At 44.0% G+C, this 24,244-nt stretch overlaps 1 protein-coding gene and 1 non-coding gene across 2 annotated transcripts; one reads left to right on the top strand and one right to left on the bottom strand.

Annotated features, from left to right (window-relative positions):
• Positions 1-68: 68 nt before the first annotated feature.
• Positions 69-19,449, bottom strand: LOC112561484 (protein unc-13 homolog D-like). Its single transcript, XM_025234010.1, is given in 29 exon segments — positions 69-742; positions 874-995; positions 1,223-1,317; positions 1,710-1,869; positions 2,138-2,219; positions 2,358-2,516; positions 2,875-2,907; positions 3,353-3,493; positions 3,799-4,080; positions 4,254-4,358; positions 4,466-4,540; positions 4,840-4,908; positions 5,201-5,327; positions 5,474-5,634; positions 5,891-5,911; positions 5,913-6,101; positions 6,344-6,434; positions 6,857-6,978; positions 7,385-7,541; positions 7,813-7,913; positions 8,255-8,341; positions 8,566-8,679; positions 8,815-8,896; positions 9,157-9,276; positions 9,408-9,633; positions 9,934-10,003; positions 10,267-10,326; positions 10,633-10,740; positions 18,536-19,449. Coding segments are annotated over 29 exon segments (3,660 nt in total). The 5' UTR covers positions 18,860-19,449; the 3' UTR covers positions 69-565.
• Trnat-cgu lies at positions 7,651-7,726 on the top strand. Its single transcript has one exon. It is a non-coding gene; the product is annotated as a tRNA-Thr (tRNA).
• Positions 19,450-24,244: the final 4,795 nt, after the last annotated feature.

Genomic DNA, 24,244 nt, shown 5'->3' with positions numbered 1-24,244 from the left:
CGGAGATTCACCGAGAAATATTGTTAAAATGCCCAATGTTTGTACACACCACGAACTAAACAAATGTCGAGGTGTATAAGATTCTTTATGCAGTGACCACATCCTCCACACTGGCTCCCGACACTGCACGTGCTCAACGTCCTCGTTAATATTAACTTGTAATCGCTAACTTTGTCACACCACCTCTCACCCGCAAATACAAAATATTGTCTTCATTTAACCGCGAGGCAGCAACTCTCTGGAGCACTAAACCTTCACACCTGTGAGGGATCCGTTAACACGTGACACTTTTTCCAGTCTGGTCAACTGTTTTTTTGAGACAGGTATGTGTGCAGCACTTCAGGCTACCTCAAACAATGCTCCTCTCCCATCACTCTTCTCGGTGATATTTATGTCTGTTTATTTCAGTCTCTCTGTCCTTTTTGGAAGAGTTTGGGTTGGAGAAGTAGAGTGATTTTTTTTTCCAACAGTCGCCCAGTGTTTGAACTGCAGGCTTTACGTGACAAACACGTCAATCACGTGATGCAACGTCGATGGCCAGCTCCCACGTGACAGGTTTGCAGTTTCAAGTCTTGCTGCTCACTCCTCGACGAAACCAGGACAGAGAATGCGATAAGGTGTTGAAAATGCTGCGCAACGACCAGCCATCGAAAGAGCATTTCTTCCTCTTGTCCATGAACTTGCTTCTCTCCTGCAGAAAGCTTTTGCACAGAGGATCCCATTCCGCTCGGTCTCTTATCACCTGAAAACAATTGAGATCACGCAGAGGAATTTTCACTGTTGGAAAATAACGAGGAGACAAAAGTAATAATAGTCACTTTTTTTCCACTTTTTCCGCTCTGTAAACACCACCCTAGTGAAGTGGAAACTCACCTCAAGAGGACCTCTAGCATCGTCGGCTGGACGTTTTAACGGCATCATGACGACAGGCACTGAGTCGACCCCCTTGTCCATGGAGATGCGGGGGATGTTGGACAGGTGAAGCACTACCTCACCTGACACAAGAACGCGGTCATGAGGTCATGTGAGGTCATGTTTATTCTGGTCGATGCTCAGAATTAAGAAATGGGATTGAATACTCAAGGCAAGGTTTGTATGATCAGATGCAATATTAGAAATAATTTTTAGAGGCAATTATTAATTTGACAGAACATGTAGCAAAAGTTAGACACGTCTGATACAAAGACTTTCTTAAATTTAAAAACAAAGTGAAAAGTTTTACCTGCAAAATCGTCTTCACGAAACCGGTCGTAATCAAAGACACTGAGGAGAAGCACAGCACCCTGAATGGCCAGGTACTCTTTGGGTACATTGGGGCTGAGAAAGACAGCAATATTCTGTACACAATGTTTTTGTTTACAGCACAGATCATCACACAGTGTAGACATGTACATGTACTACGTAGTGACATGTGAATGAGGGTTGAACATAGACACAACTGTGAAGACGGTTTCATCAAAAGCACAAAACTTGGATGTGCTGTTTCGTTTGAGTTTCTGCTACCTGACAATATGGACCGTTGATTCTGTATGTCTTATACTTAATATCTAAAGGAAACACGAGTTTTTAACCAGCAAAACATGTTTTACATATACGTATATAAGTGTTGTATAAGCGTTCACCACGCACAAATATAAAATATAGTGTTGTAGTTTTATTCATATTATGAATACAATGTTCATCAAACAAAACCGCACAAAATTACTTACAACTGGAAAATGGTGTTGAACACGGGCTGTACAGTCTGTCCCACGACTTTCGTCTTCTGTGGTTTGTGGCTAAATAAACATCGGGGCTGGAGACTGACAGACACATACGGGTCACTGAGGCCAGAGCGGTCAAGACCTGGGAGGTCGTTGCCGTTGATCACTGCAATCACGACATTCAGTGTCATGGATGTTTCTTGTCGAGAGTGGGGAAACCACTATAGAAAACGATTGTAGAAATAGAAGAGGAAAATATGTTTAGAGTAAATTATTTTTTTTTAAAGTGGTGAAGTTCAGTGGATGCAGCCTCAGCTGAACAACGTTGATGACAGTTTACAGGGAGACTATGGAGGTCCACCTTGATGGCCGGCCTGGAAATACAACTAACAAGGACCGATAGGAAAAACAATGGCAACAGACTCACCTTTAAGAAAAATTCGTGACATTGCCCCGAGTCTCCTCCACGTAGGCCATCTTGAGGGCGAGATGTCCCAGGTACTCCAGGGGCGTGCCCTGTGCACAGATTACAGAGCGTTCAGTAACGGGCAAAGCAATCGCTGACACTTGTTAAAAAAAAGCTTCAAATTAAAAAAAAAATATAAAACATGAGTTCAGTGAGGATGGATGAACAAGATGTTCATTGCAACTCACCATGGAGTTGGCTAGTGAGTTGTAATACTCCAGAACCAGTTGCTCAGAAGACAAGCAGTTCAGGTCCACCCGGCTTCTCAGATCTGTAACCAGTGGGTTCGTTTCCTTTTCCTCGTCGAGTCCACACGAAATGAAAAAGGCTGCCACTGTTTTTAAATGCTTGAAACAGATAAACATTTGTTAATGATTCTTTGATCCGAATTTCTTTTTAAAAGGTGAAAGCATAGTTCCAAACACGCACACACAAATTTAAATACACTTGCGTTGAAATACACTCACATATAAATAAAGATATATATATATACACGCAAACACTCATGCACTGAAAGATGTACACTCAGCTATACAGACGAATATATGTACATACATCTGAGCTGTGAAAACGACATATGTTACAAATTATCTTACTTATAAAATAAAAGGCAAGGAACTGGACAACAAGTTTCTGAACATAGTACAAGAGCATCATCAGTGCTATCCTGTTAATTATTATAGCTTACCAATTAGTGTTGCTTACCATTTTCATGTGGTCATAATACTCTGGTTTTTTCTGGAAAAAAAGATTAGTATTGGTACACATGTAGTGGTCTCTAAACTTCTAAACATCCAGTCCTACATCTCCACGATCTTTATTCCACAATCATCTTTGTGTTTCTCTCATTCCTGTTTAGATGCCATTGTTCACTATCATTGTGTTTATAGATAACAGCATAATGTTTAAACGTTGGAAACATGCAGAAATGAAATAAAGACACAATTATGTTAACATTAATATAAAGTCTAAAGCTCGGGGCAAGATTTTATTTCCCACCAGGAGTCGGGAGCACAGTGCAGCTCTAGCTGTTGGTTAGTTGGCTGGATGGCTGGCTAGATGGCTGGCTAAAGTTGTTGGCACAGTATTACGTGTTAGTCATCCAGTTTACGCCGTTCTGTCCATCTGACCCTATGACCTTATAACCTCAAAGACAGAAGGTGTGTGGAAAGTAACCTCTCACCCCAGACAGCATGGTGGTGTCAAAGATACCCAGCACCACACCCCACAGCTCCTGAATCATGTTCGGGTAGATAGTCGCTGATAGGCGCGCGTGCAGGGTTTCTAGGTTGGTGTCCAGGTACCCAATGACGTCATCGGTGGCCTGCAACGTCATTCCCATCCGTCACCACACACTCTACACCCGAGATGACGATGAGAAAAGGATGAGGAAGGAGAATGAGAAAGAGGAAAGGAGAAGAAAAACTAGGATGGGGATAAAGGAGGTAGAGGAGGAGAGAGAGGAGAATAAAGAGGAGGAGGACTAAAAGAGAGAAGGAGAAGGAAGAAAAGGAAGTACTCTACTACCCCTTTAAGAGTAGGACAAATGGAATCTAAGCAGTAGTAGTAGAGACGGGGTGGGATGAAGATGTAGGGTAGAGGCTGAGGGCGAGCTGAACTACTACTCACGCTTCGTTTCTCGGGATGTTTCAAGAGAAACTCGTCCATGTAGCGCTGGAGGTCCGCCTTCATCTTCTCGGCGATCTCTCGCAGCAGGAGCGAGGACTTCATGAGGATGTCGGCGTGAGCCGTGTTCACCAGGCGCCGCAGTGTGATGAGCGCCTGCCGACCCACCCGCTCGCTCTCGTGCCGGGTGCACAGGTGGGCGGACACAGCGGCCCACTTCAGCAGCTGCGGCAACTCGTTCAGGTACTGGCGCACGTGCTCGATGTTGTTGAGGGTGATGCACAGCTGCGGGAGACAGAGACAGTGTGTGTGAGTGTGGGGGGAGAGTTGTCAGGGGGGGGGGTGTAAGGAGAGGTTGAAGGGTGAAGGGGAAACCCTCAAATTTCTGATGAACAAGAGAGAAAGAACGAAACACAGAGAGAATAGGGACAAAAGGGAAGAAGAACTGGCTCACTCACTCTGTCCGTGACATCAAACTGGCCATGATCCTGGTCGTAGTAACAGTTTCTCTCCAGGATGGAATGAACTTTTTCTGCGTACATCCGGGCTCCATCACAAATGAGCTGCACATATACACAGAATGTTCGTAAGACTGCCAAAGAGCTTCGTTACAACAACAACAACAACCACATTTCTCCATGGAGGTATGATTCAAGGGGGTGGTACTCACGTCTGTGATCTTGGTCACACCCATGGCGGCTGAGTCAGCATCCTGGAAGTCGATCATCCGCCATTCCTCTGTGATCTGGAATGATCACGATTGTTTCTGAACATGCTTCAACTTTTTTGTACATACTAACACACAGTATGTCAGTACCAACTTATCAGATCACGTGACGGTAACTGTACAAATATGTCGGCACCAAAGCTTCGTATATCACGTGACTACTTACAGTACACGTGCACTAAATTTATAGCTATTGAGTGCTAATGCACCTTGCAACTGTTACCAGATGTTTTCGTTTATTGGATCCCTAAACTCTAATATAAATATATTCCTTAAAGTTTAATTAGTCTTAAGATAGATGGCTCGAGTAACTTTACCTTGGAAAAGCACGACAGGACATCCACGGAAGAGTTTGAAAACTTCACCAGGGAGGTGACCACAACCATCTGAAATAGAAGTCGAATCAGACGGTTCAGTTCAAAGGTCAGAATACAATTGTAGTTTTGCACAATCGCGTTTGATGCAGTAGGTATAACAGCCTGCAGGTTCGAATCTTTCTGCTCGAACTATTTTACTTCAACATCCACTTCATACACACACCCACCCCACCCCGACCTCTCTGGTCCTGGAGGCTGTTTATCTCATTTCTGGTTATGAGTCATCTTTTCCAAGTATCGGTCCTCGCTCGACAGGGGGAGCTCGAGAGCGGACCACGTGACAAAACTACATGCTACTCACGTCTTTGTCTATCTCCAACGCTCTCTCCATCCGGGACATGCACTCTGTCTTGAAAGTCCGCAGCCAGAAGACCAGGGACTCGAGGAACCAGCCCTGGAACTGGCCGATGGTCAGGCGGAAGAGGTCCCTGTCACGGACACAGACCTTTGACACTGATGAGGTTAATCAGAGAGACAGACAAGATGACGATGATGACGATGACGATGATGATGATGACGACAATGATGATGATGACTACATGCAGGCAAACAGGGAGTGACAAACATCAAGTACCTGTCAGCCAGGTTGTCCCTGACGGTGTGGTAGAAGTTGCGGACGGCGAAGAAAAGAGATAACGACAGTCTGCTGCTCCTCTCGATGTTGACTGGGAAGCCGTGGTAGCGCAGCTGATACTTGTCCATCCCCATCATCAACTCTCGGACCACCTTCGCCACCTGCAGAAGCAACAAATAATTGTTTGTGAACTTTCTGCTGCTTTGCAAGTCTACATGCACGCGCGCCTTGACCTACGTGGGGACTGCTCGTCTGGAAAACAGCCAGGTACAAGTTTTATACTCTAAACAACACTAATAATTTAAACCGACGTCTCATTAATTCGGGTAGATCGGGTACATACACTCCTCCCTCACACTCCTACCTCGCCCCCGACACGCACTCCCCCGCTCCCCCCACTTACCCGCCACTACATACCTTGCGTTCCGTCTCGAAGGAAGACAGTTCTGTAGTAATTCACTCCGAGATCAGAGAAACATTGTTGTACGACACCGAGAGGAGTGCAATGGGAGGTCAAGGTTGTGATGACCCCGACCAGTGCCTCGGCTTCTGGTATGATGGCGTCCTTGACCAGGTCATGGGTCTCCAGCGTCTTCAGGTGCACTTCCATCCATTTGCCGATATCCGCCTACAGATTGGAAAACAGTAAAATTATAAAGTGTTAAATGAACGAGATTTGATTAATTTAAGGGATGAGGAAAGATAGAAAGAAAGAGGAAAGAAAGACAGAAAAATAACAAAGCAACACAGAAACAAGATTTCCGAAAAGTTCCTGGCACCTTCCAGACTTGAAAATAGTAGCTGAACTTTAGGGAGACCAGACTACATTTCTACTAAGTAACACTTTCTAGTGGACGACTGGTCTCCTACCTGAAGTTTGGCCAGAAGGGCGTCGGACAGGTCCCGTTGTGGTGACGTGTCGGTGTCCCACAGGTCCAGTTCTAGAAGATGGCAAGCAATGCTGGTAACAGACAGGTATTCTTCACAGCTTCTTCGGCGATCACACTGAAGCATTCAGTCTTTAGGAAATATTATTTATCTTAAAGTTTACTCCCTTTTTGAAGTTTATCGTTATCCGGAAAAGTTTCTCTTTCTCTAAAAATATTGTTTGAATATTTATCATTCTATTTATTTATCAGTATTTTATTTATATGACTTTATACATAATCTGTCCAGAAGCCGACATATTTGTACCTATTTTAAGATGTTTACTACTTACACAGAGCACACACTCTATAGATCAAACCATTTACACATTTAGTGTTTACACTAAAGCAAATAATCAAAGGGAGAGTATTTAAGAAAAGGCTACAAACAGTTGTCCCCCCGATATTCAAGATGGCAGAAGTGGAGATGACATGTGTACAGGTGTGACCAATGTACCTGAACCGTTGTTTGAAGGCTGCGAAGCCATCTGTGGAGGACGGAAACAATGGCGGAAGACTGTCGACCTGTTGCAGGACGAAAGCAACGTAGCGACGACAGGCCTGGCGGTACAGGCAGATCTGTATCACAGGTTATAGGTCATAGGTCACACGCCCTTCATCATTTGCATCAGAAACTAGGCTTGATTTATGACTTATTCATTACAGAAATTAACAATAATAATTATGTAGTCGTCTAACAATGAATGAAATGGCGTTAGAAAAAAGTCTCTGGCTTGATACTTCTTCCACACTGTGCCGTTAATTTGCCGTTAATTTGATTTCTAGTTGCTCAGGATCATTTGGGTAGAGATATGAACTCGACACTTGCTCAACTGTTGCCCGTTCATTTGGGTGTTATAGGACCTGTCTGTTCATTGGGTGTTAGAAGTGGCTGTAGCACGATGTCTGCTCACTACAACTTATATATATATATGTATAATAGATGTCTGTTTAGTGGTTATCAATGATTGATAGCAGAGCGCACCTCTGTATCAGTTAGTGGCATCTTCTGCTTGCATCCTTGGCAACAAATATGTTGGGAGACCCAGGTCATCTGTAAGTCCTCCAGTCCTTTGTGGAGAACATTGTTTGTCACGATGCTTGTCTGACGACCGGCCATTTCCAGCAGAACTGTTAGCTCCCTGGAAAACACGTACATATAGTACACTCAAATAGGCGTGCATGACGGATAACACACAAAAAAAAAAATACATATAGGTATTCATACACATGCGAATCGAGAAGCGCGAAGCCTCGGTGGCCAAGTGGTAAGGCCGACGTCGGTCTCGTAAACCGAAGATCCAGGGTTCAATCCCCTGCCGGGGCAATCGATTATGATTCAAAGAGCAGATTGATTACGTCAGACATTTTTCCCGACACCTGTTAGTCATAAAATATTCCCGTTGAACTTACATTAATCGTTGAGAAAGCCTTGAGATGCCGTTGAGCACAGCAAAAATATCCAGGATCCTTCTGCTCTTTGGGGACAGAACTAGCTCCTGACTCTCACAATCCTTCGCAAAGAAAAAATAACGAACACATAAAATAAATACTGCTGTCAGTACTGAAACAGACAAAATAATGACTGCTACTGTGAACATCGGACTCTGGCTCTCGGAGTAACTGAGAGCGAAACTTCAAAGTATGGCAACAACTGTAACCTACAGACGAGTTATTCTGTATGTGAGTGTGTGTGTGTGAACGTGTGTGTGTGTGTGTGAGAGAGAGAGAGCGTGTGTGTTTGTGTGTGTGTGAGAGCGTGTGTGTTTGTGTGTGTGTGTGTGAGAGAGATGTTGGAGAAGGAGGAGAACATCTGCTACTGTGTAGGTGGCGCTCGTGGTGGCCAGTTACTGACCTTAAGATGGAGAATGGTTTGCTTAAAGCACAGCAACGCCGCCAGGTGATAATCCTCAGCAGTGAATGTACAGCCTGATGGGCTGTCCTGAGGTCAGAAACAAACATCCACACATATATATGGTAGATACATGGTAGATGTGTGCAATAATGTATACATGATGTGTACCAGAATAAAAGGAATGTCAAAAACAAAACAAAAAAGAAACAAAGAAAAGCCGGAGACAAGAACTGGAAACAGATCGAAAAAAAATGAATGAAGAAAGAAGAGAAAAAAAAGGCCAGATAAATCCCGTAACTGTCCAGCTCTACCTGTTTAAGGCTGAGGGTGACATGCAGGTGACACTGTCCAACAGGCTTGGCCCGGGAACAGGCCGGAACCGGGTACACGTTCACCCACCCGTCAAATCCATGGCTGGGTACTTCCTGTGCACAGAACGTGTTGCTTAGGCTTCTCGATAGAGTCAACATCGTAAAGAAAGAGATGAAGATAGGTAGGTAGGTATATAAAATACAATATTTGACACACAGGTAAGGTAAACCAATAAAAAACTAATAAACCTTCACAGGAAGGATAACTCTTCCAATGCATCCGGGTATCAAATGGTCGCTGTCTGTAGTCTGAAGAATATTGCGAAAGAACCTGAAAGTATAAGAAAGAGAGAGTGTGTATTTTCTACCTCCATATCCTTACGGAATGTCTTTTATTGCAGGAAGCACCACAGACACCATAAAGTCAACAACTGAGTCGATTGGAAAATTTCGAGATTGTTTTGCTCGGCACTTTGATTTTTGTGTGTGTATTATACATAGTTAATCTCACCATCAGTGTTGTTAGCTGATTTAGTCATGTTTAGTGTGTGTACCTTGACCTTGTTAGTCATCCATGTTTGTCTCGCTTACCCTTTCAGAGCTCCAGTCTTCTCCGACTGACTCCTGGAACTGCTCTCGCCAAACGTGGTGCTGTCGTCATGGTGACAGATGCAGAGGTTGATTTCATCGACTAACGGATCTTCCACATCCCTGAAACAGAAATTAAAAAAAAAAAAAAGATTAAACCCTCCACAAACAGAAACAAAGGAATCAGTCGTGTCCGCGATCAACGCTCGCACGTCACTACAGCTCCCTGTACAACGTTCGCACACGTCACTCACAGCTGGAAGTGTTCGTGCCACTTGGGGTCCCTGCAGCTCTTGGCGGGCTGCGACCTCAACACATCCCCCGCATCGAAGGAGGGGGACCTGGGAGGGCTTCTCTTGACCTTTGGACTGCCCTTGCGGGAGTTCTTCGGGGAATTCTTGGGCGACCCTTTAGGGGAGGAGTTCTTGAGGCCTTTCAGGACTGGCTGCACCATGGTTAGCAGGCAGTAGGGGCTAGAGTCTGTGACAGAAAAATGTCCCCAGTCCTTTTGTCGGATTCTCTCTCTCTCTTATATAGAAATCATGGATGATAAAGCTTACAGATATCCACAAGCGATAACGATAGGGATACAAGCAAAGTCACGTGATCCCGATATCCACAAGAAGCAGCACTCAACAGTTGGACAGTTTAGTGTCTCCTTTTTTTTTCTTCGTTGACAATGGCGAGATGAAATAATGTTGGGCAGATGAATGAGAGAATGAGTGAACAGACTGGTGGATTTAAAAGAACGGTGAACTGCAATAAAAGCAGGACACTGACCTTCTTTACCTGGCATGACCTTTAGGTCACGTGCTTCCAACACTGTGACATTAGCTTGCACGCGCCTGGGCTGAAACAATCAAGAGATCGTCTGAAGTTTTGTTTGGTTCTTCGGATCTTTCCTTGCTGTCTACATTTTACTTTTAAAATGTTTCTACAACTAGTGTTAGACAAAGTTAAAATTCTCACATTAATAATGCACGTGTTTAATTTGTTGACAGACAAGACAGTCGGTCAGGCAGACAACCAGCCAGCCAGCCTGCCAGACATTAATGGCTGTAACAGTTGAGAGTGAGAGGCTGAGAGAGCGACTTGTGAGTAATGAGTGTTTACCTTATTCTGTATCTCATCTCGGATGAAGTACTCGTGGTCCTCTTGGTCAATGTCAAACACCTGCCAATCACGAAAAAATGTTTTCAAAGATATTCAAGGAATATTTTCAAAACAAAATGATAATAATTCTGATTTCATGGGCTTCCCAATGCACTCACTAACATACGGTTGATCGTACATGGAAAGAAGAATGTTCGCGAGTAAAAGTGCGATGACACCTTCAAGTGCAGGTAATTAATTGTCGGACTCCTATAATGAGCACTGACAGAGGGATTGAGACAATTTTCGGAAGTCAGGCCCGAATTATTAAAAAAAAAAAAAAAAAAAAAAAATCCGTCATACAGAAACTCACCTTGACCTACTCACCTGGCGAACATGGTCAATGAGGTCACCAGGTCGAAGACCTGTCTGTGTGTCGGACGCCCCGAGAGGATGAAGCAAGGATCTCAGAATTCCCCGGTAAAGGTTTTCGTTCTAAGGGAAAACAAAAACAAGAAAAAAGCATCCGTTAAATATATAGACGACAAACAAACCAAAGTTTAAAAGAAATGGAAGGAAGGTTCCATCAGGCACTGCCAACACAGTGCAGTCACGAATCGCATCCTTCAGTCACTGTGGATACACTGAACATCGGTCACGTGTTGTGAACACAAACTTCAGTCACAGTTCAGCCATTGATTGTGTTTACTGTTCAGTTACCTACTGCGCATACCTGACAGGTAAAACCTTCTGGGTGACCTCACAAAACACTCATGGCGACCGCAGGAATTCAAAATGTTAACAAAATTTTAGAATGGTGTTTGTTTTAATTAGTTTAACTGATCTTTAATTTATTTCCTTTGGTGTTTTAAGCTATATATATATATCTTGTCAAAAGTTTCGCATTTCTCACTGGTCAGATTCGGTCACACTTTCGAGCTTGCTGGAGTCGAACTTACCTCCTGTGACCTGAGCATGTTGACCTCCCAAAGAAAGAACTAATGATGGTTGATAATGATGGATTATTGATTGATGATTGACTGATGATTGATGATGAGACCTGGATTAAAACGACAACTACATACGACTCGTACGTCACAGCATCCGATTACATCACGAGACAAGGTCGCTGACCCTTACCGGAAGTGCACGAGCTTCCACAACGACATCGCTAATGAGCAGATTTCCTGTCACAACCGATAAACACTGACATCTAACCCAACAGCAGACAGGTGGCGGTGGGGTCGGCAAAAACAACAGTAGTGAGGCGGTTTGGTACACACACATCTTACATAAAATAATGACAGCTTCGTGATGTCACTTTGTCCAGATGTGTGAGACAGCGCTTGTGACGTACGTGTCACACCAGTAGTGTAAATAATAATAATAAATAAAAAATTTGTAAAGAGCATACTCAGACTCCTAAGGAGCATGCTTTTAGCGCTTAAGAACAAAACATGGACAGCATACGAGGGACAGGAAAACAAACAAACAACATATCAACTATCAGAGAATAAACAACCGTACTAACGCAGAATGAAATCAAATACAGAAAACACAAAGAGGAATCAAATAACAAGAACTGAGAGTAACGTGATAAAGACGAGCAGGGAGGGTGTGAAGAGGGACTAGGATGGTGGGAAAGGGTAGGAGGGATGTTTACGGAAAAGGTGGGTGTTGACTAGCGGGTAGGTGGTGGTGACGTACGTGTCTAACCTGTCGTGCAACAATGGCCTGTGTACTGTAGCAAGCCTCACCCCATTCTTGTAATAACATCTAGAACGTTACATTTGCAGCTTGTGTACCTACACCACAACCTATATGTATGTACATGTGTGTATATAATAATTATACATCGCGAAAGACGGATTACACATACAACACGTGAAAAAAGCAAAATACGTTTAAAGAAAACAAGAAAAGGTCAAGTTGACACAAGAACTCCTTTGTGGGGGAAAAATGAACTTTGTACTCTTGATATGTGTGTACACATCTGTCGATCTTTGCTCGAGCCGAGTGTTTGGAATCGACCCTTGATGACACAAAGATGGAAAAGTCGGTATATTCCCTACACACCACACGTGGTCCTCCTACAGAAACGATACGTCACAGGGAGATACTCAAGCGAATCTTTGTTCACAATGAAATGTATATTTTAAATTTCCACCCACCCACACACAAACATAAACCCCTTTCTATCTCTCTCACACTTACACACATACTGTAAACTCATATCATATTCTACACATGTTTCTACAATTCATACCACTTCACACTTTAATCTACTGGGGGAGGAGGGCAGACCAACCACAGGCAACACTGCAGTCTGTCTGCACTCGACTCGGGCGGTGTGTCGAGCTATGAGATACAAGGAGAAACAACAAATTATTGTGCCGTGTGTGAATCATGGAAACAGCCAATCGTAACGTACCATTGCTTGACCTGTCATCTACACCAACCACGCGTCCTGCACGAGAAAGTGTTCAGAAATGCACTCAGACCACCGCGAACGCCATGTTGTCCAGATAGTTTGCTATGAACAGTGACTAGCATCCCGTGTGTCTGGAACATCTCCCGCCCTCGGCACATGCACAATCCTCTCGACACAAGTACGTCACCGACACCACGTACGTCACCGACACACCTACATCTAGGGTGGCTCGGAGTTTGTTTGCCGACTTGAAACTCAATCCCTGGGCTACTCATGGGAGTCGGTGAGGCAACCTCCAGTGTTGCCTCAGTCACAACCATAAACAACGGTTTGAGATTTGCTCGACTTTGATTTACGACCTGCGCAGAGCGATGCGCGGTGTTTCCTGACTTCTACCCGAGTTTGTGTGTGTTTGTCACAGTGGAGTGTGTTATCTCCACCCTGAGCTAACCACCTTTATCACGGGTAGGAGTCTGTGTTGCAATGTGTGTGTGTGAGAGAGAGCTAAAGAATGTTGTACATTGTGTGTGTACGGGTGTCTGTCATCTGTTATGTCATTGCAAGCCTCTTACATTCGTTTGTTTGTTGTTGGTTTTTTTGTGTGTGGCGGAAGTGTACAGAGTGTGAGTCACTCTGGGGAAGGAAAGATATTTGCTGTATCGCTAATCTGATCAGGGTAGCAACTCAAACAGGTGGCTTGTTATCGGGTGTACACAGACACACCAATAGCACCAACGCATTGTGCACGTTCTCTTATCTACACCCACCCACACTTGCCGACCGAGCGAAGGAACATTTACCCACCCATCTACATGTATCCCCACCAAAAAACCCAAAACAGCAACAACCCCACCACCCACAGGGTTTTTGATATAAAAATATTATAAATATGGAAGTGGGGACTCTTGTGATGAACATTTAACATCTATGATATGAGTAGATTGACAAACAAACAAACAAACAACAACCAACCAACCAACCAACCAACCAACCAACCAACCAACCAACCAACCAACCAACCAACCAACCAACCAACCAACCAACCAACCAACCAACCAACAAACAAACAAACAAACAAACAAACAAACAAACAAACAAACAAACAAACAAACCCAAATATACATGCACATACTCAGCTACTCAGAGCTCGAAGAAGACTGATCCAAAGTCGATCCAAACAATCAAGCCCAATCGACAGACCACGTACCTCCACGTTGAAGAACGTATGGGTGTCGACGTTGGAGACGTTGCGCCCCACCTCCGAGAAGAAGCCGTCCAGGTTCAATCCGTCCGTCGGGCTTTGTGAATTCTTGCGCAGCGAACTTTTGCTGGACTTCCGCTTGAGACTGAACCTGCGGAAGACCTTGGTCAGGATGTTTTGGGAGGTGCAGGGGCTGCCCTCTGTCACGGGGGAGGTGGGACATCCACGTCTATACCCGTCATGATGGTTTGTACACAAGAACTCGCGCCCTTCACCTTCACATCCAGGTGCAAATGAACGAGTTTGCAGGAGAAATCAAGTGAAGTGTAGAAGTTGTAGAGGTTGGAGGCCAGAGAGACACTCAAGTCAGATTCTCTCGGAAATTTGGTTCTGTCTCTGGTCACTGATACAGTTTGTTACCTTCTGTCATGTTTGGTAAACAATGTAACTGACTAAAGGTAGTCAGTCCATTCACAAATTGACTAAGAAGGTTGGTGTAGCTGAGAAGTCCATCCCATAACTGGTCTGTTTAAAGAAGCCGTTTCTTTTCCTTCATCGATGCAGATATACAGACTCCGCATTTAAGTTTATTACCGATCCTGGTAAACATTTTTTGGCGATAAACATCATATGATAGTAACATATCAAACATATAAACTCCTCTGAAAGAAATCCTTTTGATAATGAAACACATTTTAAACGATTCCTTGTTTCAAAAATCACCGTTAAGGTTGAAATTGTTCCAAAGCCAGTTTCTTACAGTCGGAGACAAAAGGAACATACTCAGGCCGCCACAGTTCAGACATCCAAGCAGAAGGTCTTTGAGGAGAAATGCTTTGGATTTGAGATACACGTGCGAACCTTATACCCAGCACATGCAGTTCTACTTAAATACCTCTCTTACACCTGGACAACAATCTAGACTGACACGTTAGGGCCACTACAGGAGGCCATCAAGCACTTGTCCTCAGGTAGACTGGACAAGACACAACTTGCCGCCTGCCACAGCCTTCAGCAGGCAGGGCCCCAAGTCGGGCGTCGGTCAAACCCTGTAGACCTGCCCGAGGCACACATGTCTTCATTAACTGCTCCATCAAGGTAGCTTTCACCGTTAATTCAGCGCAAAATTATTTTCACCTGCAGTTTGGAAAGAGACGAAGACCTCAAGTGACGTCACGAAATGTCAGTTCTCTGATTGGACAACAATGCGGCCTTCAGTGATGCCAGAAATAATAATTTAAGCCAGAATAGCCAACAATATAATGCAATTTTCTATAAATATCTGATGGAATTTTCTGTAAATGTAGGAAATTCATGACGGATTTTTTGTTTACTATGAATGTTCTGTTCCGTTAATTTGCCAGCACGATGTATATTAACTGTCCTGTACGTCATCATCAACACGGTCTGATATGAATATTCTTATAGAAGATATGACGAGATTTAGTTGGTAACTAAGAACTAACTAAGCGTGTATAAGATACTATATAATATTTTGTATACTTTGTCTTTTTCATAAACAAGTATTCAAGAACCGACTCAACATTTTCTAAATGTTTTTAATCGCTGCGATATTTACCAGTTAAGATGCTACTGCTAATTTATATTCATTAAGACGACAGTAAGATTAGGTTTTTCAAACAAAGCTCTGGCTAAACCTGTTTAAATTTACCTATGCAGGGTTGGCAAGCCACTCACGTGCTACTCTCCTTTGAACCGTGATGTGTCCGGAGTCAGGTCGTGACAAACGACTTTGGTTTCCGAGCTTCACCATCAGTGACTGAGCAAACCTGGCGGCCATGTCTCAAACATCCTTGTGTATATTAATGTTTAACCAGTGTCGTGTGACCTGTGCTTCTGCACCATCCTACAGTCAGACGCCAGGGGCCCGAGTTTAGGGCGAGTGGCCCTCGTGCACACACCGGCTTGACCCGCACGAGATTGCACAAGCTTGCCTCACCACCCGATAAAAGGTACCCGTGTGGAGACCGCAGGTGTCGAGGGCCTCCCCAGTGTTTGCTCAGACCCCCAAAAGGAGCGCCAGGTCACGTGTCATCCGCCAACATGGGGGAAGTCCCACCAGACAGACAGACATCTTCATACGACAGTCAGGTGATGCTAAGGTGAGCCGATCGAGCCCCAGGCAGGTGTGACAGTTCTTTCGTTTAGTTTGTTTTTTTCATTCATACTTTATTTACTTCTTTCTGTTTATTTTATTCTCTATTTTTTTCGTTTTTTTTTCGTACATCTTTCATTCAGTCTGATCACACAATCTGTCACATCACATACTCTCACATATAAACACCTACACTCGCACAAGCATTCAACTTTCTCTCTCTCTTTCTCTTTATTTCTAAATGTTTTTTTTCGTGATATATTATAGTACACACAAAAATGCACTCGATAGCATATTCTGGACATCTTGGTCAAGGTTCTTGTGATCCACGTATAAGACTTAAGCTTAATTACAATAAAATCAATGAAATCAATTCAATTCAAACAAACAAACAAAACTGACGTAGAATATTCGAGTAAATGGGAGACGTGGTGTCAGGGAACTGTTCTGCACCATGAATTAAAGAATTAAAGAATTACCGAGGAGGATTCATGACATATTAAAAACAAGAGCAGCGGATCGCCCTCGACATACTTCACATACCACGAGACCACGTGACCAGCCCCGCCACTTGGCAGAGGATCAAGATAAACTGGCACAATTCATCTGCCATGATGGGTGTGTCCTGGACGATAAAGTCACTGGACTAGGCGCGTGTGTCAGACAAGTAGATGCTATAATGGATCTCGAGGGTCCCTGTCCTCCTCCCGGGACTAGAGTGGCCGTGGACTATGGACCATCGGGACTGTTGATGATGATGGCCTTGGAATAGCAATTTTGATGTCAAGAGCAGCGCCTCAAAACAAACAAACATGCCTGGCACACAATATTCATGATGGATTCATTATTGAATATAGCATGCAAATCGTTGATCGTTTAATGAGGAAGGGGCTTTGGGCAGGATTGTAAATATTAGCCGGCGAGGAAGATAGATGGCGCTTAGACACAATTATTTGTTTATGAAAGTTGTGTGTGTGTGTGTGAGGGTGGTCTTGATGAATTTTAATTGTGTGTGTGTGGGGGGGTGGTGGTGTTGGTGGTGCGGGTAGGAGTGACAGGGTGGACGATGATGTGTAGACAGAGGGACTATACGCATGTTCGTTATTTACTGCAGAACTAACGGCTTCGTATCATCGTAGACTTGATCCAATTTAAACTTTCATACAGAATTGCTCTACACAACTGCTGCTGTTTAGTGTCGCAGCTTTACAGTAACACTAACATTAACATAATTATATCCATGGAAACAAATATCAACATTGAGACACTGTCACTCTCAGAAACCAATCCAACTATTTACTGGAGCTAAGAGCAGCACATGTCATTAGAGGGGTTAATCAGGGCAAAGCTACTACAAGGACACCAGCAACTTTTTCTCGGCCAGACTGTAAGTTTTTTATCTTTAGTATGACTCATACATTCAATCTTGAAAAAATATAAAAAAATGATATTAAACAAAGACTGGGTCTGAGACATTCAGAGGTCATCACACTTCGCGCTGGAAACGTGGATGTTAAAGGCTCACCCCAGGACAAAATTATCGTGTGGCAAAGATTTCAAGAATTAACTTTCAAGTTATTTAATATTGACTCTTGCAACCTAAATTTAAAAAAATCCTTTATTTTAATTTCTCGTTAGACTGGGGTTGGCATTTAAACATGTGCGCTGCGAGAAATACAAGTTTGGACCAATTATTTTCATTTGTTTCAAAGAAGGCATCTGAAGGACAGCTTGCAAACTCTGTACCAATGGGTGGATGTCAGGACAGACTCCCTGTCCGCATCAATGTTCAGGAAATGGATGTTTCAAAATGGCCAGGAATCAAAACCGGACAGTCCCTCACATTCTCGAGTGGAAAGGATTGGTTCCCCCTGCATGGAGTCTGCACTTGGTTCGTGAGCAGAAGTTTGGGTGCAGATGGACTAAATCTGGTAATTAAAAAACAATTCTCTGCCTGCCCAGTCCGTGGTTACCTTATTTACTGAGTGCAGGCGTGAGCGGATGGTGTAAGAGGAGGAGGGTATGGCTCCCTCATGTGCTCTAGAGACGGTGAGCCACTTACATGTCATTGCCATGGCGCCCACTAAACCGTCGCTTTTTGCCGTTCACAACACACACTGCTAATCATTTTATTCATGCAACAGAGAAGAATCTTCGCACCTACTGAGCGACCATTTCGACACGAGAGCAGTCTAACGTGACGGTGGGGTTTGGGGGCAGACTACTCAAATTGCAAAACATGTTGTGGAGAATTACGTGCCCCTGACCACAGTAACTGTACGGAATGGGCTACCGGCAGCACTTAACGACACAATGGAGGATGATTGCAGGTCAAGGTTTATGACAATCAGTACATGAACACAAGTCTCGGGAGTCGGTGATGACGCAGCGGAGGATCTGTCCATTCTCGGCAAACAGTTGTGAACGATACGGTAGAGATAGGATATACACGCACACACACTGACAAACAGACCGTCTACTCAGTGAAGCAAAGTCTGTAAAGTGCCCGACATGATAGATTAACATAGACAAGCATACTCACCTCGTGGAAGTAGGGGAGGCTGGGGATGTACACGTACTCCCAGCTCCTTGTCCTCCTCAACGGTCGGTGCTGCCTAACTTCCGGTGCCGGTGACGTGACCTTCCCCTCAGAGTCACAGCTGTAGCGCACGACAGAGTTCCTGTACTTGGTTAGCGATACTTCCTCCAGGGCGCGAGAATTTCCCGGACCTGAAGAGTCCTCGTCCGAGACCCCGGGTACCTGCCTCGTTCCGTAATGGAAGCTTTTCAGTAAGTCTTGCAGGAGTCCCAGCTCGTGAGCCCTGGCGATGGCGGGGTCAGACCGACTGAGGCTTCTTCGAGCCATGGACGTCACACTTGCACGGACAGACGACTCTGTCGGCGTCACGGCCACAGTATGAGTTGCGGGACTTAGTGATGTCAAAATAATAAACAAATTCACAGAAAAGGTCAACTGACAGGTGCAAAAGTCATCAACACTCGGTACATGACTAACGCAAAAGTTTGATCCCAGCAACTGGCAATCATGATTGTGAGAAAACTTTCAATGTATGTGTGAAAAAGCTGTCGTCATCGCTGTACGTATCCTAACAGAGTATCTCCCCCTATCGGCTGATACCGAGGACCATTCAATGAATTCGTGAAATTTTATTTTGTGACATCCCATGTTTCCAAGTTATGGAGTTAGTTTCCTTGGTAGTGAGTGGCACGTCACAATCCCTCTCTGTTGAAGCAGACCTTCTCACAAATGTACTAATATAAATATACTAACCACGGATTTACGTCACAGAAATGATAGACACTCAGGCACAACAAGAAATTTGAGCTCAGCACAGGTCGCCTCCCAGTCAGACTGAATTTCCATCTCTTGTCCGTTATTCAAATCTCGGGTTCGTCAGTCGCCTCCAGCTCAACCTCCGCGTCTGGTGCTCGATGGCGGACAAACTCGAGCTTTTATAGTCCGCCAGCCTCAAGCCACACGCTCCGCCTCTCCCCCACTCCTCCACTCCTCCCGGAACACGTGGTATCTGTTGCCACGGGAAACATTCTCACTTGGTGCGACACACGCAAATTAAGAAGGTCAAAAGGTGGGAGGGCAGGATAGTAACACAAGCTAACTTGATGACCGTTGCGGAGAAATGGAGGAATTTTATCCTCGATGAAAGTCTGAATGAAAGAGTAGAAAGAACACTGTGCTGACAGTATGCACGTGTCATGTCACCTGTGCTCAGTCAAGCATGCGGCACGTCATGCACGTGTCCTTTCATTCAACATCAAAAACAAAACAGACCTGCCGCTCCGTGCATTATCTTGTTTACTTATAAATGTACAGTTATTTGACCACTCTCAAAACGCAGTTTTCTTATCACCTGTCTCTTCTCTCACAAACACATAACATCCCACCTGCCAGGTCAGCCAGGTAGAACCGTCAAAGAATACGATACCGTCTCGTTCCAGAATAAAATGCGGTTCCACAAAATCAGTTGATATTAATTAACAAAAAGTCAAAATTTGTTCATACCGCACAGTCTCCACTTCTCAACAAAAGTTAATAAAACATTAGTCATAAATGTTGAAGTTTTATGTCACAAACATGCCATGAGTCTGTAATACAGAAAATAATGGCAGATGGTAACGATGCAGGGATAGATAACTGCCAGTGAGAGCAGACGACGGAAGTCCAGGTGGAGAGGTGGAGGGGAACTCTAGAACTAATCTCTATAACTAATCCCGAGAAGAGATTTCTCGCCAGACGGCAGCTTTCATCCTCGCATGCAATCATTGCGGCCCTTGTTTGCCCGCCCAACCACTTTCAGATGGAGTTGGTGATTAGTGAGGAGAGTTCAGGCTGTCATAACTCAGCGATATGGCCGCAAACTCCTTTTCCGCCTCTCGACCTCTCGACGCTCCACAAATCTCTCCCTTGTCAAACCCCGATGGTTGTCTTGCCTCTCACTATGATTGTCCACCCAGTCCCTGATTGTCCAGCCCCTCGCGTGCAGCATTGCGAGTTAAAGGCCTAGTGAGGTGCACTTTTTTTTATCATGGGTTGAGGGCAAAACTCAGTGCAGGATACTATTGCCACAAATACTGGCGAATACCTCCTTTCCTTTCTCGAGATACACTTCTACAAATATCACTATTCATAAAAGGGGTTAACAGCCCGTACATCAAGATTGTAAAAGAATACGTTACCAAGGTTACAGCCAATGACAGGACGGGAACTTCAAAAGTATATGTGCAAACGTGAGTCACGAGTTAAATCTTTTATCGTGTGTGGTGGACATTAGTTATTAAATAAAAATACACTCCACTACACCTTTAATGACAACAACATCAATCATCTGTTTATTTTCAATCACCCCGCCCCCTTACCCGGCATTTTGTTGACGTCATCCATTTTTTGTCGAGCTTTGTCAAGTGTTTACCGCGAAGAAGTGTTAAGTGACTGCACTGCGAAAATATTACCGGGTGTTGCGTGGGGAGTAAGTGGGAGTCTAGGGGAGGACTGCGAGAAATCTCTTAAAGGTTACGGCGGAGGATGACACAATCATTTCCCCACCACCCACCCAGACACGATAATAGTGAGAGAACAAACTACCCCTAAATCACTCGCCACAAAGAGCGGAAACCGGGAAGAGCTACCCTCTCAAGATCCCCACTCTCAACCCAAACAATAACAGACAACGGACTTGCTGTCTGTTGCTAGAGTAGTAGATGTCGTCACACGTGTTTAAATCACAAGGAATCTGGGGGGAAGAGGAGGAGGAGGACTGTCAGAAGGCAAAAGAGAGGGACAGGGACCACAATTTTTGTTTTAGGTGGCTGAAAACACGTGGCCTGACGTGCCTGAGTCATGGCGATCACCCAGCATGTGGTTGACTAATGGGTTGAGGGCAAAATTTAGTGCAGGCGACTATTGCCCCAAATATGAGCGAATACCTCCATACTTTTGACCATCACAAAATGTGTTGCTGACTGTGGCTTGAAAGTCGTGTCAACAATTTGAGGCAGAATAGTTTGAAATGGATGACCATGAAATCACCTCACAAAAGTTCTTCCCACCCCGATGAAGGTTTGCTGGGAAGGAAAGGGAAGGTTGAAATTACATCCAATCATTGAAAACGGAGTCAGCTTGTTGTTGCCTCGGAGAGAATGTAGACAGAGTGCACTTACACAGACATCTATGTGGTGTGGCACACGCTGTCAAACACACATGACAGACTGGTGCAGGATGCCTGTAATGCTATCCCCCTTTTATCCTCCCCACGCCTCACTTTGCTCTCAGTGTGGCAGATGGCGCTGAGGGTCGCCAGGCGTTAGATTGCGCGCCATACTGTGTGTCACGTGACGTCAGCTAATGACAGAGTTAAAGGTCATCATTATCATCATCATCGTAACCGTTATTGTTGTCATCATCGTCATCGTCGCTGTCATCGCTATCATTATTGACGTTACTTTGACTGTGGCTGGTCACAATGCGTGGTTGTAGAAGAGCACTAAACAAGAGCCCTGAGTACTTTTCTGATTGTTCTATGCACATCGGTTATAATCATCAGCACCAAGGTCCTCGAACACCAGGGAATAGCCAGCAGCACCAGGGAAGGCGAGCATCAGAAACAGCGACAATTTTGTTGTTGTTGTTGTTGTTGATTGATTTATTGATTGATATATGGACTGTCACACTTCGTTTTTAAACAAGAAGGTATGAGCAAGGAAGTCAGGAGAGGGTGCGATGTGCAAAAAAAAAAAAAAAAAACCAACCAAAAAAACAAACCTCCCCGTCATTAGTTCGCCTTCCTGTGGTGAGTGTCCTCTCGGTTTGCCATATTTTCACAGCAGACAAATTGTCGAGAGCTGACAAATTCTACGCAACTTCCGGTAGCCAGCATGGGCAGGCAGCGAATGTTGATTTACTTTCTCAGAGGACTTCTTCGCAGAACATTTTTTTGGGGAAAGGCAAGAAGTCAGACAGACACACTAGGACGAAAAAAATGAGGAGATAGAGTGGATAAGGTAAAAAAATGGCGAAAGAGAAGAGAAATTGGTTTTAAAAAAATAAGACGAATTTAGGAATAATAATTTTTTTATTATGATTTATTTTCACCCCCAGAGGAGCATATGGCCGCAAGGGCTGCCATGAGTCGTGTGGAAACTGGTTTCCATGCTATTAGTGCTCTCGCAGCCTCTGGTGTCATCATACAGCTACTGCTTGTGTGTAGTCATGGTCTTGGTCTTTATGTCCAGAGTAGATGATAGTCTCCCTTAACGAAAGTCTGGTCTGGCTTGGCCGCTGCCATTCCATCTTGTCTCGCACAGGCCGAGGAGCTTGATGTCATAGTTCTTCATTCCCTGGGCTACCTTGGCTGATTTCCCTCTCTCATATAGGGTTCTGATGTTTCAGGTCCCTGTCCTGGTTTTTGCCATGGCTGTGAGAAGATGGGTCAGCAAGCTGACTTTCTGAGGGCTTTAACCAACACGCATCACAGGCCCTTCCCTTCCAGGCTCTCGTTCTTTTCTTGTTTATCCTTCTTCCCCTCTTTTTTCCAAAACGTAGTTGTTTGTTGCTTTGATTTGTCTGTGAAGGTGCAGGGTGATGTAAAACGCAGGAAAATGCAAACTGTACAATATTATTAGTAGAGCCCCAAAAGGAGCTGTGGCAGGCACATTTGTAATTATGTACAAACCAAGTAGCCTGTGGTTGTGTAGACAATCTGACTATCGAACTCATGCATAATTTTACGTGCTTGCGCGTGCCAGTCTGGTGCAGATAGTCACACATACCGTCTACACACTGTCTACACCACACTGAGCAAATAATGCAACGAGGGCTTTGTTTGTTTGTTTGTTTTTAACGCCGTGCCAGCTAACTATATAAGGCGACTGCAGCGAGGGCAGCAAACACAACTCAGTATTGCATGTCATGATTCTTGCATAATTATTATGTTGCAGGATTGTGTTACAAAATTATTATAGCCCATAGTTTATATGTCCGTGATTATTATTATGCAACGAATGTAATTATTGAGCAGATTCCAATAAGAACTGCGCACGTAGTCTATAATTACCTGTGCTAGTTAATTGTCTAAAGATTAAAATATCCGTAAAATGAGCACTCAGAATAAGGTTTTTAGAGTCTGGAAGATTGACAGCCCTTCATTGCTCGTAAAGAAGTAGTAAATGTGATTAAAAAAAAAAAAAAAGGCGTTCGCATACACAAAGTGAACAATGAAAAAGCGATCAAAGGGAACAAACACCGTATACTATCACGTAACTCAATTCTTTACGAGTAGCGTCCCTTGGTCGAGCATTGGATTCCCGAAACTGTGTTATTGGTTTAAATGTTAAAATTATGTAAATTGTTGTCTTAATTTTCTCTCTTGCCGGAGGAAAGGCCAAAATTTTAGCACGCCAATAAATCACAATTGGTTGATTAGAGCTGAGTTTCTGTCTGTCTGATACTGGCATCTTATATGTTTTTTTTTGTTTTTTTTTTTTTATCAGAAAACATAATTCTGCAAATAACCGCATGGAGAAATTTCTTTTTGTAATAAAATAGTTTGATCAGGATTTTTATAGGGGATTTTGTCTATTTTCCAAATTTTTTGGTGCTTGCAGTTTAAAGTACAAGCGCACGGATTTTTCGGCTTGATTAATTGCCAGTGTAAAGAGAACAGCTCTTGATTAATTACCACTCTTCACTTTACATTGATAATTAATGATGCTCAAA

This window comes from Pomacea canaliculata, linkage group LG4 (genome assembly GCF_003073045.1).
Source record: "Pomacea canaliculata isolate SZHN2017 linkage group LG4, ASM307304v1, whole genome shotgun sequence".
In the NCBI taxonomy this organism is placed as follows: Eukaryota; Metazoa; Mollusca; class Gastropoda; order Architaenioglossa; family Ampullariidae; genus Pomacea; species Pomacea canaliculata.
Note: the sequence above shows the minus strand (reverse complement) of the source record. Positions and strands in the feature narration are given on the sequence as shown.